The 20,073-nt window shown below is 43.7% G+C and overlaps 2 protein-coding genes across 2 annotated transcripts; one reads left to right on the top strand and one right to left on the bottom strand.

Moving 5' to 3' along the window:
• Nucleotides 1-10,375: 10,375 nt before the first annotated feature.
• On the top strand, nt 10,376-13,353 carry LOC136463342 (uncharacterized). The gene is made up of 2 exons (XM_066462341.1): nt 10,376-10,568; nt 13,040-13,353. Exons 1-2 carry the CDS (start codon nt 10,376-10,378, stop codon nt 13,351-13,353), a joined length of 507 nt encoding a protein of 168 aa, XP_066318438.1.
• Nucleotides 13,354-13,998: 645 nt separating this feature from the next.
• LOC136465595 (uncharacterized) lies at nt 13,999-17,424 on the bottom strand. Its single transcript, XM_066464268.1, has 5 exons — nt 17,180-17,424; nt 16,485-16,569; nt 15,628-16,185; nt 14,527-15,304; nt 13,999-14,447 (listed from the first exon to the last, which is right to left on the bottom strand). The coding sequence occupies exons 1-5, from the start codon at nt 17,422-17,424 to the stop codon at nt 13,999-14,001; spliced, it is 2,115 nt and encodes a 704-aa protein (XP_066320365.1).
• Nucleotides 17,425-20,073: the final 2,649 nt, after the last annotated feature.

Raw genomic sequence — 20,073 nt, 5'->3', positions numbered from 1 at the left:
GAAGCTCGCCGGAGTTGAGATGGCGGCGTCGGGAAAACAGAGAGAAGGAAGAAAAACAAACGGCGACTTCTGGGCTTTATAGCGCGGCATGGAGCGCGCGGAATCGACATGCAGCGTGCTCCCCATGCTAGCGCAAAGCCAAGGGCGGTCACAGATGCGCCTGGAAGACCGGAGGAGGACGCCGGCGGTGAGGCGGTGACGGCCTGTAGTTATCTAGATTTTTGAAGTATTTACAGATTTGCCACTGCGTCTATTTTTCAAATTACTCCCAAATTTTCTAAAGAAGTTGAAAATCTCCAAAAATGAAAGTTGCTCAATTTTTCAAACTCTACAACTTTGCTTCTAGGAACATTTTCAAATTATGCCTCCATTTTGAAATTTGAATTTGGTGTGCATTTGAGTATTTGAATCATTTCAAAATTACTCCAAATTTTATATGTAATCTTGAAAAACTTTGAATACCAAAGTTGATCCACATAAAATAATCTTCAACTTTGCTTTTTGCCTCAACCCCAAATTCCAAACAGATTTTGAATTAGACAAAAGGGGCAAAAAGGACTTTTGTGATTTGAATTTGAATTCAAATTTGATTTGTTTACCTTTTGCTTTAACTTTGATTTTTGACCAGTAACATGGCCCATTAGGGTTATTTGAGTCAAATGACACATGGTCTCACATGATCACATAAAATTTGACCCTTGTGTTCATGATCTTTATTTAGGGTTTTGAATCACATCACATGAAATAACAATATTATGAAATAAACCTTATTTAGTAAATGCATTCAAAATTTTCTACTTTATGAATGCTTTGAAATGCATATGATGACATGCCAAATTTTAGTGCTAGGTCAAAACACTAGAGGTGTTACAATCCTTCCTCTCTTAGGTTCTTGGAGCTTCCTTCACCAAGCTCATGGTTTTGTGGTGCCAACTGGTGATGAGGGACTCCATGAGGTCCCATGGACTTGCGTGTGGTTACCTTGGTCTTTGCCATAGCCTATAGAATTTAGGGTAGGGCTATAAGAATAGCTTGAGGATAATGGAGGTTAGCAAGAATGGGATTGACATTACTTACCCAACCACTTCTTAAGGGGAATTATTATGCAAGGTGTTCAAGCATGATGCATGAAGCGATCTTACGAATCTAGGTACAAAAGATTTATATAATCATAAGTACTAGATTTTTAATACATAGGACAGACCTAATCATAATATCTGCCACAAACTTTCAAATAAGATAGGATTGAGTCTAGATCAAAGGGTAAGAAGAAAGAAATTTGAACTTTAAAATATCAAGTTTACTTTCTTTGATCCAAGTCAATTTGAAGGTTTTTCAAAGTAACCTACAATGATCTTAGATAGGAACTACTTTGATACTAGCTGTGGCAGAACCTCCTGAGAAATTGGGCCCACGTGCATCTATCGTTGTCTCAACAGACCTTTGATAGCGTACACGAGTTCCCAACAACTTAACAGGTCTGTCGGGTGTCCTCGAGAAACCCAAATCATCCACGATTCTTTTTCAAACAGGATCCCAATCATAGACATTGCAGATTACAACAGTTTATTCAAATATATACATCAGAGTAAAAGATAGCGGAAGTCTTAAGATAACATAGTTTACAAACCAGTTGTTTTCAAACTTACAATACCATAAGTGTCATACAACCACAGTAACATTATTTATCATACAAACTAGTGCCTTGTCCAAAGGTCATTCATCATTCCTCATCGTCATCGACTTCAAACACAGACATGCAACAGGGACCAAAACAAGCCTGTGCATGCGACTCACCTGCAACAAGGGTTAACAAACCCTGAGTACAAAAGTACTCAACAAGACTAACCCGACGTAATAGGGGGTGAAAGACTTTAAAGATGCAAGTGTTGGGGCAAGGTAAGGATGTAGCAAGATTCAAAATGTTCTTTGCCAAAAGCTTACTATTCTTGATCCTATTTTCAAGTTTTTACCCCTAAGTCCTTTTAGTTCATTATCTCAAACTAAGTGTTCATATCCCATGTTCCATTCCTTCTCATTCCATTCCTTTTCTCAGGTTTTAGTAATTCACCAGTCCTGCATTGCTTCTGTAATGAAACGAGTCTCCATATCCGTGGAGCACTGGCAATTCGAATTGATTCAAGTCCCAGCTGGGGATTCCTTATCACACAACATATGTAGAACTTAATCTTGCATATATCAACCTCGCTACCGGATCCTCCTATACTAAGTCGTCTCCATGCCACCCGAGAGTATAGCACACCTCAAATCCGGCCACATTCCAGCCATGAGGGTACACGCTACTCCTGCCATCTCTTCACTCCTAGTATGTGGGCATTCGTCTTAGTATCGGATTAGCTGAAGTAGGCTTACCGGAGTATGTGACCAGTACTACAAAGTGTCTCGTTCAGAAGATCCACAATGAGTGGCCTTTAAGCGACATAGTCGGTAACATTACCCAACATTCAAGATAAGTCACCCGACTAGTCTCTAGTTCATTCTATCTTCTTTCTTTCTTTGGCCAGTATGCCATCTTTAATTGTATCGAAACTTTTACTTTGAAAGCCTACCATAAAGCATACTAAGCATTCTACACCTTCGTAAATGAAATCATCTTCAAGGATGGTAAACAATTAACAAGGTAGGCAATGCATCAAGTAGGTGACATTTGACATAATCAACTTAATGCAATAAGTAACATAGGTGATAAACTTTTCAAATTAAACAAGGTAAGGGTTTAATGCATAAACCGGGGCTTGCCTTCATTGACGATCTCAGGTTCCGGATCAGTACCACAATTATTGAATCCCGTGACAACCGGGGATTCTTCCAGAACTTGCTTAACTAGAATCGTTTCACTCTCAGATTCTACATGAAATGATAACATATGCTTTAACATGATGATAATGTAAACATGATGCTGTCATGGTACATGAAATATATCAACACCTCGAATACAACTATTTTTCACGGTACAGTTGCAAGCCAACAAAACCAACTTGCAATTCTACCATCAAGAACCACACATGTGACTTGACCAAACTGATCTTGAAACCCTACTAGTCACAAAACATGATTAAAACAAGATCAAACACTAATCAAACACTTAGGGTTTGCTTTTATTTATTTTTGAATTAATTTGGAAATAAGCCCAAAAATTAACTTGTTCCAAATGACTTCAAAATTTTATGTAAGCTTCCTCATGACAAATTAGTGTACCAAAACAAATTTCATAATTTTTGGAATTATACAGTGGCCTACAAAAATCATGGAAATTGCATTTATCAATTAATGGACTGATTTTTTGAACATTAAAAATTTATTCAAATTTCAAGTTTCATATTTTTAAACCATACTAGAACATGTACAAAAGCTACACACAAATTTTCAGAATTTTTGAAGCTATGATTATTTTTTCTACAAATTCCCAAAGTTTCAGCACTATTCAAAATCCAGAAAATATCAAAATTCACTATTCTCTCTCTCTCTCTCTCACTGACAGCCGGCCCCCACATGTCATCCCTAACCTCCGGCCTTGACCGCAGCAACGACGGCGCTGACCGGCGCTAACTTATCGACGGTGAGCTCAACAGTGATGGACAAAGTACCAACAAGTTCACAAGAACTAGGCGCATCGATCTGTGGTATTTCGGAGGTTGATCACAACACGGAATAAGGCTCACGCCGGCCATGGCGGACGTAGTGACATGGCAGTGTTACGCCGACGAAACAAGGCTGGTAATGGTGAAATAAAGAGTTCAGGAAGCATCAGTGGCTCACCCCCAATTACGTTGAAGCAATGAGCAAGACCGGAGAAGCTATGGTGACACGTTTCGACGGTGGCAGCGATCACGGCGGAGCGAACCTCGTCGGCGACGGTGTTCCGGCGACTGCAGTGGGCAAAATGACCAAGCAAGAGTGGATTAAGCACTACAGCATCGAGACGAAGCTGTAGAGACAACAAGCAAGGGCAACAGCTCACCGGATGATGCTGGCTATGGTGAATCGGAGTTTCGGTCGAGGTCGCCGGCCGCGAGGAAGATGAACGTGGAAAGCGAGCTCTCGGCGAAATCAAGCGGTAGCAACAGGTCAGTCAGAGATGCAAGGAGTAGGTAGAACTGGAACACTGCTCTTCCGGGGCTATCTTGCGCTGAGGAGGAGAGGGGAGCTTGCCGGAGTCGAGACGGCGGCGTCGGGAAAACAGAGGGAAGGAAGAAAAGTGAACAGCGACGTCTGGGCTTTATAGCGCGGCCAGGAGCGCGCGGAATCGACACGCAGCATGCACCCCATGCCAGCGCAAAGCCGAGGGCAGCCATGGGCATGCCTGCAAGGCCGGAGAAAGGACGCCGGCGGTGGGGCGGTGGCGCCCTGTTGCCAACTTGATTTTAGAAATATTTACAAAATTGCCACTGCGTTTATTTTGCAAATTACTCACAAATATTCTAAAGAAGTTGAAAATCTCCAAAAATGAAAGTTGCTCAACTTTTCAAACTCTACAACTTTGCTTCAAGGAATATTTTCAAATTTTGCCTGCATTTTGAAATTTGAATTTGGGGTACATTTGAGGATTTGAATCATTTCAAAATTACTCCAAATTTTATATGTAAACTTTAAAAACTTTGAATACCAAAGTTGATCCTTATAAAATAATCCTCAACTTTGCTTTTTGCCACAACCCCAAATTCCAAATGGATTTTGAATTAGTCAAAAGGGGCAAAAAGGACTTTTACGATTTGAATTTGAATTCAAATTTGATTTGTTTACCTTTTTACTTTAATTTTGATTTTTGACCAGTAACATGGCCCATTAGGGTTATTTGAGTCAAATGACATATGGCCTCACATGATCACATGAAATTTGACCCTTGTGGTCATGATCTTTATTTAAAGTTTGAATCACATCACACATAAAATAACAACTTATGAAATAAAGCTTATTTAGTGAATGCATTCAAAATTTTCTACTTTATGAATGCTTTGCAGTGCATATGATGACATGTCAAGTTTTAGTGCTAGGTCAAAACACTAGAGGTGTTACACTAACCCATCTACGCATCCGCGGGCTGTCCAAAAAACGTGGACAATCCGAAACAGATACGGTCATAGATATGCAAAGATCCGCATACCTCCAACCGTATCTGTTTTGGACAGGAGATGCCTAACTGGGTTCCATACGACAACTGTAAGCAAGAGAGGTCCATTATACCTAGGGTGGTGGTGGAGAAAGGCTAGCGGCGCAGTGGCGAGACGAACCAGTGTAGGCACAACCGCAGCGCCGACGAAGACGATCGAGATTGCCGAGGTGCTCCGGGTCCCCTTCGACAGCTCTTGCTCTACAAAAGAAGAAACACATCACTATTACTTGAAAAATTCGGCAGAACCTCCCTTGTATGGGGAGGTTTCCAAAACCTGCAAGAAAAAGTCGGCACGATGGCCGACGTCCACATTTGGGGCATGATGGCCCACACATACACAAACCCGGCACGAAGGCCGTCAACACATAAACGGCACCAAGGCCGACACCCCCGGAGCCTTTACCTTTTCTCTGGCGAGGGACGGGGATGACGGTGTGGACGAATGGCGATGTGCAGGGACGATAGAGTGGACGAACGTCGTCGACGAACGGTGTGAACGGTTGTTGGACTGAGGTTCGTCTCCTCCTCCCCCTTCTCCTTCTTCTTTCTCCTCCTTCTTCTTCCTCCTTCCTCCCTTCTCCTTCTTCTTCTTCCTCCTCCTCTGTAACACCTCTGGTGTTTTGACCTAGCACTAAAACTTGACATGTCATCATATGCACTGCAAAGCATTCATAAAGTAGAAAATTTTGAATGTATTCACTAAATAAGCTTTATTTCATAATGTTGTTATTTTATGTGATGTGATTCAAAACTCTAAATAAAGATCATGACCACAAGGGTCAAATTTCATGTGATCATGTGAGACCATGTGTCAATTGACTCAAATAACCCTAATGGGCCATGTTACTGGTTAAAAATCAAAGTTAAGTAAAAAGGTATACAAATCAAATTTGAATTCAAATTCAAACCATAAAAGTCCTTTTTGCCCCTTTTGTCTAATTCAAAATCCATTTGGAATTTGGAGTTGTGACAAAAAGCAAAGTTGAAGCTTATTTTATAAGGATCAACTTTGGTATTCAAAGTTTTTAAAGTTTACATATAAAATTTGGAGTAATTTTGAAATGATTCAAATGCTCAAATGCACCCCAAATTCAAATTTCAAAATAGAGGTAGAATTTGAAAATATTACTTGAACCAAAGTTGTAGAGTTTGAAAAGTTGAGCAACTTTCATTTTTGGAGATTTTCAACTTCTTTAGAAAATTTGTGAGTAATTTGCAAAATAAACACAGTGGTAATTCTGTAAATAATCCAAAAATCAAAACAAAACCGAGCGCCACCTCCCTGCTTGCCGTCGGCGCCACGCAGCTGCCGCCGCCGATCGAATTTCATCGCTGTCTCGTGCGGTGACACGCAGCAGGCTCCGTGGCGAGCTCGTGCGTGAGCTGTCGACATCGGACGCATTCTTCCCTGCTATAAATAGGAGCACCGCCGCCGTCGTCCTCCGTTTTTCCCCTCTGCTCTGCTCCGCCACCGATCAGCTCCGCCGCTCGCCGTAGCCGTCGTCGAACCGCGTCCGTCGTGCCTAGCTACACTAGCGTGATTGCCTCGATCTTGCGCTCCTCTTCGGCTTGCTCGCGTCGCTTGGGTTGGCCGGAATCGCCCAGCGCAACACGTTCTTCCCCGTGACCGGCCAGAGCTCCGCCACCATCGACCTCGCCGTGACCAGGACGTTCCAGCCCATCTCCACCTTCACCAACCACACCGTTGTGTTCGCGGTGAGCTCCTGAGCGTGATGCTCGCTTCGCTTTAGCCTCTACTGCATTATAGCCGTGGTTACGCCATGCGCCGTCGTGCCCGCGCCGCCATGGCCGGCGTGGAGCTCCCTCCGGTGCGCCTGCTGCCGTTCTGAGGGCTAGGATGGATTCGCGGGGTGGCATAGGTCGTGCTAGTGCAACCCATCTCGTCGAAACCTCACCGCTGGCGCGTTTTGCTGGCCAGAGCTGACAACGCCGCCGTATGCTCTGTGTTGTGTAACTGACGAGCGGGACCGACTGTCAGTGAGAGAGAGAGAATTGTGAGATTTTGTTATTTCTGAATTTGAATAGTGCAGTAAATTTGGAAATTTATAAGAAAATAATTATAGCTCCAAAAATTCTGAAAATTTGTGTGTAGCTTCTGTACATGTTCTAGTATGGTTTAAAATATGAAACTTGAAATTTCAATAAATTTTTAATGTTCAAAAATTTAGTTAATTAATTGATAAATGTGATTTCCATGATTTTTGTAGGCCACTGTATAACTTCAAAAATTATGAAATTTGTTTTGGTACACTAATTTGTCATGAGGAAGCTTACATAAAATTTTGAGGTCATTTGGAATGGGTTCATTTTTGGGCTTATTTCCAAATTAATTCAAAAATGGATAAAAGCAAACCCTAAGTGTTAGATTAGTGTTTGATCTTGTTTTGGTCATGTTTTGTGACCAGTAGGGTTTCAAGATCAATTTGGTCAAGTCACTTGTGTGGTCCTTGATGGTAGGATTGCAAGTTAGTTTTGTTGGCTTGCAACTGTACCGTGAAGGAAAGTTATATTCTAGGTGTTATTATATTTCATGCACCATGAAAGCATCATGTTTACATTATCATCATGTTGAAGCATATATTATTATTTCATGTAGAATCCGAGAGTGAAACGATTCTAGTTGAGCAAGTTGTGGAAGAATCCCCGGTTGTCTCAGGATTCGATATTTGTGGTACTGATCCGGAACCCGAGATCGTCAACGAAGGCAAGCCCCGGTTTATACATTAAACCCTTACCTTGTTTACTTTGAAAAGTTTATCACCTATGTTACCTATTGCATTAAGTTGATTAATTCAAATGTTACCTACTTGATGCATTGCCTACCTTGTTAATTGTTTACCATCCTTGAAGATGATTTCATTTACAAAGGCGTAGAATGCTTAGTATGCTTTATAGTAGGCTTTCAAAGTAAAAGTTTCGATACAATCAAAGATGGCATACTAGCCAAAGAAAGAAAGAAGGTAGAATGAACTAGAGACTAGTCGGGTAACTTATCTTGAATGTTGGGTAATGTTGCCGACTATGTCGCTTAAAGCCACTCATTGTGGATCTTCTGAGCGAGACACTTTGTAGTACTGGTCACATACTCTAGTAAGCCTACTTTAGCTAATCCGATACTAAGACGAATGCCCACGCACTGGGAGTGGAGAGATGGCGGGAGTAGCGTGTACCCTCATGGCTGGAATGTGGCTGGATTTGAGGTGTGCTGTGCTCTCAGGTGGCATGGAGATGGCTTAGTATAGGAGGATCCGGTAGCGAGGTTGATATATACAAGATTAAGTTCTACATATATCGTGTGATAAGGAATCTCCAGCTGGGACTTGAATCAATTCGAATTGCTGGTGCTCCGTGGATATGGAGACTCGATTCATTACAGAAGCAATGCAGGACTAGTGAATTACTAAAACATGAGAAAAGGGAATGGAATGAGAAGGATTGGAATATGGGATATGAACACTTAGTTTGAGATAATGAACTAAAGTACTTAGGGGTAAAACTAGAAAATCAAATCAAGAATAGTAAGCTTTTGGCAAAGAACTTTTGAATCTTGCTACACCCTTACCTTGACCCAACACCTGCATCTTTAAAGTTCTTCACCCCTTTTACGTCGGGTCAGTCTTGTTGAGTACTTTTATACTCTGGATTTGTTAACCCTTGTTGCAAGTGAGTCGCATGCGCAGGCTTGTTTTGGTCCCTGCTGCATGTCTGTGTTTGAAGTCAATGACGATGAGAAATGATGAATGGCCTTTGGACAAGGCACTAGTTTGTATGATAAATAATGTTAATGTAATATTATCCCGCTACTATGGTTGTATGACACTTATGGTATTGTAAGTTTGAAAACAACTGGTTTGTAAACTATGTTATCTTAAGACTTCTGCTATCTTTTACTCTGATGTATGTATTTGAATAAACTGTTGTAATCTGCAATATCTGTGATTGGGATCCTGTTCGAAAAAAAATCATGGATTATTTGGGTTTTCCGAGGACACCCGACAGACCTATTAAGTTATTGGGAACTCGTGTACGCTATCAAAGGTCTGTTGAGACAACGATAGATGCACATGGGCCTAATTTCTCAGGAGGTTCTGCCACATCCTCCTCCCTTCTCCTTCTTCCTTCTCCCTTCTCCTTCTTCCTTCTCCCTTCCCCTTCTCCTCCCACCTCCCTTCTCCTCCTCCCCTTCTCTTTCTCCCCTCCTCCTCCTCTTTGTAGGGACGGTCGCCGAGGGGCGGTGTGGGGTCGGGGCGATGCCAGGGCGGCGTGGGGGCGGGGGCCGAAGGGCGTGGGCGGCGGCGTAGGGGCGGGGCCGGCCACCGAGGGGCGGCGTGGGGTGCGGCGGCGCGGGTCGGGGCGGCGTGGGGCGCGACGGCGGCGCTGATGCGGGTGAGGGGCGGGCGTGAATGAGGAAGGGTTGGAGGAGGATGGGCCATGGACCCTTATTCCAGAAGGTATTTTTTTTTCGAAATATCCTTTGCCGAGTGCTGCGGTCTGGCACTCGGCAAAGGCCCTCTTTGCCGAGTGTCAGGCATGGCACTCGGCAAAGTATTTTTGTTTTTTTTTATTTTGATTTCAAATTTTTTTTGGTAGACCTTATCTATTGTTTACAAGCACATGTTAAAATTTGGGACCTTTTTATAACTTTTTACTATATTTCTTGAATTAATTTTGTTTACTTGTATTTTTTCCGAAAAAATAAATTTGAACTGCAGGTGCATGAAATAATGAAATGTAGCCATTCAAAAAATGATAGTCATGTTGTAGAGTGTATTTTGAGGCCGTATGCAGGAACTCACCCAAAATTTTGAACGCCTTGTTCGCCAAACATGAAGACCCGCTTGTGGTCGGAGTGTATTTAAATTATAGAAAATGCAAACGAAGTCCAAAATTCACGAAACTTGTCGAGGTGTCGTGTGATCGCATGTGGAGGTTATGATAAAAATTTGAGAATGTTTCGAGCAAGTTGCGACGTCGAATGCCTAAAACCTAGACATCTCCACATGCGATCACACGACATCGCATGTGGAGCTCCTAAAGTTTTTGGACTTCCTAAATTTTTTAGGAGCTTTTAGGTGGATGTGTTTGGTTCTTTAGGTAAATTTTAGCTCCTAAATTTCTAGGAGGGAAAACCAAACAGAGCCTAACTAGTGCTAGGTCCCTCACCAACAAGGGCCGAGGAATTAGAAAACAAAATTAATAAATCGCAAGGATAGGGTGGAGATGAACGTTGCGGAGGAGGCGGTGAGCATGGAGGGGGAGGAGAAGGGCGGCGCTAGCGGCGGTGTTCGCGATGGCGAGGTGAGGACGGCGGCGGTGAGCCTGGAGACGCTGCGGAAGCGGATGGCGGACTTCGCAACGGAGCGCGACTGGGAGCTGTTCCACTCCCCCAGGAACCTGCCTCTCGCCCTGGTCCGTCTGCTCCACTTCTCTTCTCTCCTCTATTCATTCACTTGCGATATATTTCTATCTCCAATTTTGGAGAATCTTGCTCAAGTTCATTTGGAGACTTAGATTAATGTGGGGTTTCGTGAGGGTTCTTCGTTTCTGCTGCGCCGAGATATATATATTTTTTTCACAAAAAAAAATGGGGATAAGGGTGGGTGTAGGCGGTCCACTTCTTGGCTTCTTGCCCAGAGAAAAGAGAATGATTGTGTGCAGAAAAGCCTTGTCGCCCTTGAGTCCGTCCGTCGTCCCCCGGACCCCCGTAGTTGTCAGGCCCGTCACTTTTTGTTCTCTTTCTTTCAGTACCACATTGCGAGGCTAATGGCCAGAATCTGTGCTGCTGTCCTGTTGCCTGTGTTGGCTTGGTCAAAATCTCACACGATGCGTGTGGTTTCGCTCGCGGGGAACGCAGGGGAGAAAAAGGGTAGTAGAAAGGGAAAGGCACTCAGGAATCCATCTCTAGAATGGTTCCAAGATGCTACTAGTATTATGTAAGATGATGACATTCGTTATTCCATGAAAACATGGGTGGTCAAATCAAATGCTACTACTGTTAGGGGGTGTTTGTTTCTTTAGTCGTTCCTAAAATTTATGTCACATCAAATATTTAGATATTAATAAAGAGCATTAAATATAAATTAAGTACAAAATCAATTATATAGATAAAGGCTAATTTACGAGATGATTTTTTAAGCCTAATTAATCTATCATTAGCATATGTTTACTGTAACACTCCGTTGTCAAATCATGAACTACTTAGGCTTAAAAGATTCATCTCGTAAATTAGTCGCAAGTTATATAATTAGTTTCGTAATTAGTCTATATTAAATACTCTATACATGTGTCTAAATATTTGATGTGATAGGAATTTTAGGAGTGTAGAAACCAGGGCCTTATTGTCACAGGAAAGACTGGATTCGAAGTGTGGCTACAATGCCCATCTGCACGGGCCGAACAGTGAGTTGCAGTCCTTTTTTGTGGAGTTGGGGGAGAGGGAAGCACTACATTGCTTCACATTCAATGCTGGCATGTACAGTATGGACCAATGGTCCACACTGTTTCATTGGCCCCGAGGAAATCAGCCCTAAACAGTGACAGTCCGGCTGGTTTTTGCACCATCCGATCGGGGTGTGAATGTTGTTCACAAGGGGATACTGGCTGGTCTAGACAAATAATTTGGCTCTATGATCTGGGATTTGCAGCTCGCATTGTTTAAGATGCCAAAATTATAGTTGTTAATTATATATGTTTTGTGTCTAATGGCTACTCATGTTTCATTTGTGTTGTACATGGATATGCGAGGGTGAATGAATTTGTTGTATTCTTCGGGCTATAAATTTAACCCTAAGTTTCTTATTATATGAAAAATTGATTAGTGTAAAACTAACTACAATTTGTTATGCCATGCACCTCATTTTTCATCACATTTTAGTTCATCCATTTTGGTGTCTAATAGTACCTTCTGAAGTTGTTTGTTGGTTGACCTCAATGTTTCATGGTTTACTATGATTTGAAGAAAAAAAAGAGCTATATTCTCTTATCTAATCTACATTGTTGAAATATGTGCGTATGAGTATCTAAGCAATCCACCCAAAGCAATAGGTTAGGTTAGTATAATTACAGGAAAAATAAAAATAAAATGTATAAACTTCAGTTTTTTCAGCCTTTTTGTTATGGAGCATGTGCAGGATTTTCTCTAAACCTTTCCACTAGTAGTTTAGCAACTTATGTAAGGGAAATGACCTATACTAGTTAGCACTCGGTTTTTAGTTTCTTTGTAGAATATGAAATAAACCTGAACAGTACATATTCCTTATGTCCCAAAATAGTTGATACTTTAGCTATGAATCAGAGCTAAAGTGTTAACTATTTTGGGACCAAGGGAGTAGAACATATGCTTCTTCACTTATATTAATCTTGAAACGCCATAACAACGCATCCACCGCCCAGACCCCTAGAGACTAAAAAGGACGTACCAATGTAGAGAGCTCCCGCTCTATACACGGTCTAGAAAAGGGTGTAAGTGGCAAGCTTTATCCTCGCCAAACAGTAAAACAGACAAAACAACAAATCTTCAATACTGCCGTCCTGCGTATCCTGGGAGAAGACGCCAATACACATCCTGTTGCAATCGTTATCTTTCCAATAGTTTCAATGAGCTGGATTTAAGCAGGATCCCACTCGCTGCACCAGATGCCAATTGGTTTCTGCTACTTCTGTACTCTTTTGTTGTGGTGGGGAGTGGGGACTAACAAAAAGTTATACAACACCCTTTCTTTCCAAGTGTTGCCCAGCTAGGAGATGCCCATAATGGGCAATGTGTAAGCTACTAACTAGCTCCTGGGTCTAGTATAATCTAATTGGCACCCAGCAAAACTTTTCCCTGGATTTTCATGTCCCTTATCATGCATGTTTGTGCTTGGTGTTGTGAAGGTAGGGGAGGTGGGGAGCTGTCTGAGATATTCCAATGGAAAGGGGAGGTGCCCAAGGGGCTGCCAGACTGGGACGATGACGAGAAGGAGCACTTGGGTGAGGAACTCGCGGATGTGCTCCTCTATCTGGTGCGGCTGTCAGACATGTGCTGCGTCGATCTCGGCAAGGCTGCCCTGCGCAAGATGGAGATCAATGCCCGCAAATGCCCAGTTGGGCAGTGCAAGGGTTCATCCAAGAAGCACACTCACTACGGTTCCACTAACAATGTTAGCGCTAGCGACAATGCTAACACCACGAACAAGGAGAATAACAATGGTGTCTAAAGCGACTCGGAGCTCCTTGAATGATAGTTTGGTTGGTCGGACATGATCTAGGTTATGTGCTGATGAAATAGGGATGCTCTATTTTGGTGGTAAAGGAACAAGTATGTGGGTTCAAGTTCCCCTATATATTAGATGCCTAATGAACCAAGTGTTAACCACAAAGCTTCGTAGGCTGTAGTTCACCTTGTATTCTAATTGGACTGGCATTTTGCTTCTGCTGTTTCAGTTATGCAGGTGCGTAGTGGTATGATGCGAAAGCAAAGCTGACTGGCCCCACTGTTCCTTCGACTCGTATTTGGATCGCAAAAATTTTTGGCCTGACCCAAAAACCTGACATCTGTAGGTTTTGACAAAAACCTGACATCCAAAAACCTGACAAGCAAACCTGCCAGCTGCACCATTAATTGACTCCATTAATTGTCTCTCATGCAACATGCAACCACATGCATGCACCCAATGCATGCTGTAGCTGCAAACGCATGCATGCTATTGTCTCTCAATCAACATCATGCATGTTTTATCACAATTACACAACAGATGTATTGAACAATTAATCATGCATAATTCATCCACAAATTGTCGTCAACCATTAACAGCAACCGTACATCTGCAGTACACATACATGTCCTCAAACACACAAAACTGTCAAGAATGGTTTAGCAAAGCATAAGCAATCGAATCACAAAATTCATTCATCAGATCAGACTCATCCTCAACTTCCTCGGGGTCAGGCTGATTGTCAGACGCTTGTCGCGGCACATAGTTATCATCACGGTCACACCTTGCAAAGTGTCTATCCTCTATGCCACTTATCCTAATGAAATTATGTAGAGCACAACATGCAACTATGATTTGGCTTTGTTTATGAGGTGCATACGAAGGGATCTGATGCAAGATGTGCCACTTCATTTTCAAAACTCCAAATGACCTTTCAATGACATTCCTAAGACATGAATGTGCATAATTGAAGGTCTCCTCTTTACCTTGGGGTTCTGGGGCATCTCGATACTCCTGCAGATGGTACTTAGTTCCCTTGTAAGGAGCAAGGTAACCTAGCCGGTTAGGGTACCCGGAGTCCACAAGGTAATATTTCCCTACATCAGCAAAAAAAATATTTTACATTCAAGTAGTCGAACAACAAGGAACCAAATGTACTATCAGATAGGTGTGTACCTGCAGGTGGATGCGGGAAGACATGGCTGTATGTTGTTGTTCCATCATTGAATACTCTCATGTCATGCACAGACCCCAGCCAACCAGCAAGAACAAATATAAATCTCATGTCAAAGTCACAGACAGCCATGACATTTTGTGTAGTCATGCCCTTGCGGCACAAGTGCTGCACAAACTTATGATTGGGCACCACACAAGGTACATGAGTCCCATCTATAGCCCCTATGCAGTCCTTGAAGTAGGGATAGAACCTACGGTTTCTCAGTCTAGGATGCATTGTTCTAAATTGTGGGTCGACAGGCTTAATGATGTCAGTAGCAAGCTTCACCATACACTTCAAAATTTTGTGTAACATGTTGGAGACAGTCCCTAGAGACCTCTCAAATCTGTCCTCGGCTTGCCTAACAGATTGTGGTGCCCCAATCATCCAAAGAAACATCCCTAGAGCCTCAATCGAGGTGGACTTAGTACTAGATTTCAGGCCATATGATTGTACTAAAAGATCATGCAGTCTATGGAACATAGGTGGGCTCATTCTAAACATGCTATAATAGGCCTTGCTATCCCCAAGCTTCCTCTGTACCCATTCCAAACCAGTCATGGCAGGTTGCCTATACTCAGCCCTATTCAAATGCTTGTCAATGTGCAGGGCATACTGGTACATACCATACATAAAAGCATCATCATCTTCAGCATGCTCTAACTCAGCCATCATCATCTCTTCTAAATCATCCCAAGGGTCTGCACAATGGGTTGCTGCTGCTGATACAACATCAACCTGTCAAAACAAACAAGGAGTAAACTCAGTCATGAATCACATTACAAATCAATGTCATGCATGACTACGTTCACTGACATGTGCCAGTCACTCTCACCCATGCATCACATAGTTCAAATGGTCACCATACTTGAAGTTCATCAAACATTACTACATTTAAGTTGTTGAAATAAGAAACGTCACAAACATAATTGAAACACACATTCATGCACTACAGACTTAGTTCAAATGACATAGGACATGACTGACATTGTTTCAGGACACCATTACGACATGAACTTCAATTCATAGACGAAATAAGATAAGATGGTCTATGGGTCGACCGGCGTAGCTTGCTCGATGATGATCATCCTTTCTTCAGGGCCATTGGCAAGGAAGAAGTCCATATCACTTTCATTGTGGATGATGTTGTACAACCCCCTAAACAATGTTGGAGTCTGTGCACTTATACCCATCTCCTTTGCTATCTGGGTGACCCTGTCTATCTTCTGGCTAAGGGCCGACTGTGAATTGTGATCCTCTTGCTTCCTGTGCTCAAACATGCTCTCCATCAGGCAGAGCCTATGGTTGGCAATTTCATTGTGTGTCCTCATGTTGTTGTCCATTGCCCTCAGTGCTGGGCTCTTGGACCTCTTGCGTGGGCTGGAGGCATTGGTGCTTGTGCTGCTGGCCCTCTTGTTGCCAATGCTAAGTGGGGTTAGCTGGTCATCCTGTTCATATGCTGCCTCTTCATCAGAGCTTGTACCATCCAAGTCAATAGTACCACTTTCACCAGCAATAAAGGAGGTGGAGCCATCTACTGTGTTTCCAGTAAACATTTTGTCCATTTGATCTAAATACTCAGGCAAACCTTTCCTGAACTTCATCAAATCAGATTGCCCCTACAATATGAAACCATTTGTTATGCAGTGTTTTACTTAGTAAGTGCTGAAACCCAAAAGAGATAGATAGACCATTTACGTTGGTATTTGCTTTCCACCATGCATCAGTGGCCTCAACAGTTCCATCGTCACTACGGCCTAAGCCAGAGCCGTAGCGGAGCTTGTTACAGAATGCCCATTGGGCCTTCAGCTGCCTTAGCCTACTAGCAATCTCTCCCTGTAATGGATCAAACCTGTTGCTGCTTGGTACCTCCTTAAGAGGTCCCTCCACCCAGTCTTGCTCATGACTCCCTTGGTACAATTGCCAATGGCAATTTCATGGCACCATATGTCATAGAAAATCTGAGTGTTCGGTACAGTCCAGTTTGCCTTGTGTTTGATAGCCTAAACGATGCATAACAACACCAGGAATTATGAAAACAAAATGCAACCTAGTTTTTTGTGCAGTTCTGTAATAGAACAAGTTTTAGTTCACCACATGTACAGAGATTAAAGCATTTGGTAAACACTTAAGCTAGGTTAATCAATATCTACAACTGTTGTAGCTTAAATTTGTATCACAGCACACCCATAGCACCAGCAAGTAAATAATACATATAGCACCCTAGACATATGCATGTAACTCAGCAGATCTACTACCAAACAGAAGATCTAGGAGAAAGGGAGTGGGATTTGTACCGAGACTCGCGGGGCTTGCGTGTTGTCGTCCTGATTGAAGTTGTCATCAAGAATGGCTGGCCCCGGCCCTCGTACATGTGCACTACGGCCCCTGCGATGGCCAGACGCGCCTTCCCGTGGACGAGATAGAGGAGGGACGAAGCCTCCTCCAACGGATGTTCCACCCATGCCTGCTCCTTGTCCTCCTCCGCCGGCGATGCCAGTGTTCGATCCGAGGTTGCGCGCAATGTTGCGGAAAGGCACGCGGATAGGGGTTGGAGCCATGGGGGGGACCTCATTGTCCCCCCGAATGTAGCCCACGTAGGCCTGCATCTACGTCCAGTCCTCGCCGGAGTTGAGATCCAGCGACTCCAACCCCAGCCAGGACTGGTTGAAGCTGCTGGAACCTGAGAAGGTTTGCGCCGCGTCGGGGAAGAGGCCGCTACCGCCGGCATGGCACCAGGGATTAACGGGCGCCAGGAAATCCCTGGTGCGCGCGTCGTTGCCGTGGGTGGTGCCGTCGATGCCGTGGTCGCCATTGTAGCCGGCGCCATTCATGTCGTCGCCGTCGTGTCCTTCCATCACCGAACGCGCGAAGGTGGTCCTCAATCTGGACTCCGATGGCGTGGATCTAGCGGCGGAGCTCGTGGATCTGCACGGCGGCGGTGGGATGGCGGGAGACCGGCGGTGGCGGGCTAGGGTTCGAGAGTGGATGAGAGTGAGGGATAGAGGGCTAGTGTCGGGCGAGCGTGAATGGATAAGGGGTGGGGGGTACCAGGCGTCCTTCACGCCTCCCAAGCCGCATAGTACCAGGCCTTCCACCCCACCATGAACAGTACTTGGCCAAAAAAAGCCCAAAGCCAAAAAATTTTGGGCTGGGCCAAAAAAATTTGCAATCTAAACGCGGTCTTTATGATGCATAGCGGCTTTCTGACACTACAAAGTTGTCAGTGTAGTCTATGAGCTGGTGTTGGACTGTCGGTGATTGGTGAATGTCATTGACGCTCTAGTCTTGTATCAGTACAGATGAACAAAGATTATTATGAGGCCTTTATGAACAGAGGTTGACAAGTAGACCTGAGTCCTGGCATGTCCAAGCTTAGGAAGCTTTGCTTTGCTTTGTAGGGAGTGTTGGTATAAGGTAAGGATTCTCCGGGAAATCTTTGGATGTGCACAGCCTATCAGAGCTTGTAGCGATTAATTGATCATAATGCTCTGGTCTGCTGAGTGGAGTCCAATGGATGCTGCCCCATGTACTAACTGCTTTGGGGATGCCTACGGACTAGAACCACTGGGTGCAAATTGTGGGCATCTTTTTTTTTGGTATGTTTTGAATGTTGCCAACTTACCTTACTGTCGTGGGCCCTAATATATACAAAATTCAGTATCAATTATTTCCCCTTCAAATGAAAAAAAATCCAAAAATAAAAGAATGGGTCATGTACTGGTATATACTTGTGGCGATGAATTTCTGTATATTTATTGTTCATTTGCAAGACTGTTGTGTAGATTTGTGGCGCCAGTACAATGAGTGCATATATGATGAAGTGTAATATTTGAGACTTCAAGGAGCCTGAATTATCCTGCAGGGGATATTATTTGATTTGCTGTATTACAGGCCGAGGCATGTAAAAATGTTAAATCAAGAAGCTGTCGACATCAGTTATGCAACTCTTTTCAAATACCCATGAGAGCTGAGTATATTCATATTAAAGAGAAACAAACTAATTATTGCCGTGCAAAGAATTACTCCCTTTATTTCAAATTACAAATCGATATGACTTTTTTTTTTGGTACATAGAATTTGCTATGCTAGACATAACAAGATACATAGCAAATTCGGTGTACTAAAAAAGTCAGATCGACTTATAATTTGGATGGAGAGAGTAAATACCACAAGTACAAAGCCAAGGGGTACATGGCCACAAAATCCCCCACAAAAGCCGGGTAGGCACATCATACATGCAGATCACATGTAGTGCCTGCAGACTAACTTTTTGTTTCAGTTCTCCCTCGCTAGCATTTTGACTTACTCCATCCCTAAAAAAATGATGTTTTAGTTTTGTCCTAAGTCAAACTATCTAAAGTTTAACCAAATTTATGCAATAGAATACTAATGTTTGTATTACCAAATAAATATAATTGGATTCATCATGCAAATTATTTTTAAAGTATACTTATTTGTTGTCATAAATGTTAGTAGATTTCTCTACACATTTGGTCAAACTTCAGATGATTTAACTTAGGACAAAATTAAAACATCACTTTTTTGAGATGGAGGAAGTATTATTGTCGGGATCATGACCCCGGGGTGTCTCAAGGTGCCGATTAGTTAGCAGGCCACACGGTCTGCAACGCAACAGTCAGCAAGGGCCCAAACGACCGAGGCCCTGCGAAAGCCGAGCAGAACAGGCCAGGCGCTAAGGCCAGGGGCGATCACGATCCCTTCCTCCAACATTAGGCCACGTGATGTTCAAATACGCGACCTCTTCCCCGTCACGACCCCCGGAAGAGACAGGAAGAGGTCGAGCCCTGCGCGACGTGCCCGTTCTGACGAAGGCAAGCATGCCGCGCTGACCCCACAAAGACCGACATGACAGTAGTCACCTCGGTCCGGTCAGACGCCAACCCGGCGCCATATCGCACGAACAAGGCAATACCGCACGACAGCGGCAACAGGTACAACACCCACCGTCTAGGTACGGACCGACAGGACACGCGTATGATCCCACCCACTACGGGATGGGATTTAGGGCAAGGGTCTCGACCTAAAGACCTTCCTGGCTGGCGGAGTGCCCCAACCCCAACGATCGGGGTCGTGGCCCTCAGCCCCACGAAGCGACCAAGCGAACAACGACCCAGGGCGGCAACCTACTACGGGTACGACGTCCCAAGAAACCTAGAGACGGTTAAGACCATAACGGATGCCGCGTTGCACAAGATGGCTGACGAACCACCGATGTGCCTATAGTGCCCGCCATGGTCAGCACAGTAGCACCACGTCTCGCTCCGCCGCAACGTGGCCACAAGACCATGATGACGGCCTTGCACGGGTGAGCACCAGAAGACGGCATAGCTTGCAAGCCAAGTTAGCTAGGACCTCCCTTAGGCTCTCGACCCTTCGGTCGAGAGAACCTCCTCTTTGTAACAAGCCCTCGCCCCGAACTCTATATAAGGGCAGCCAGGGCTCCCATCTGGGGGATCAGGACATTCTTCTTCATCCTCTACCAT

Source organism: Miscanthus floridulus, chromosome 7 (genome assembly GCF_019320115.1).
Source record: "Miscanthus floridulus cultivar M001 chromosome 7, ASM1932011v1, whole genome shotgun sequence".
NCBI lineage: Eukaryota > Viridiplantae > Streptophyta > Magnoliopsida > Poales > Poaceae > Miscanthus > Miscanthus floridulus.
Note: the sequence above shows the minus strand (reverse complement) of the source record. Positions and strands in the feature narration are given on the sequence as shown.

What these genes read in the sequence shown, in the direction of transcription:
- LOC136463342 (XM_066462341.1), top strand. Translation starts at nt 10,376, where the DNA reads ATGAACGTTGCGGAGGAGGCGGTGAGCATGGAGGGGGAGGAGAAGGGC. An exon ending in CCTGCCTCTCGCCCTGGTCC is followed by an intron (nt 10,569 to 13,039) that starts GTCTGCTCCACT and finishes AAGGTAGGGGAG; the next exon opens with GTGGGGAGCTGTCTGAGATA.
- LOC136465595 (XM_066464268.1), bottom strand. Translation starts at nt 17,424, where the DNA reads ATGGAAGGACACGACGGCGACGACATGAATGGCGCCGGCTACAATGGC. An exon ending in AACTCCGGCGAGGACTGGAC is followed by an intron (nt 16,570 to 17,179) that starts GTAGATGCAGGC and finishes TGCATCGTTTAG; the next exon opens with GCTATCAAACACAAGGCAAA. An exon ending in TGAAATTGCCATTGGCAATT is followed by an intron (nt 16,186 to 16,484) that starts GTACCAAGGGAG and finishes TTCATATTGTAG; the next exon opens with GGGCAATCTGATTTGATGAA.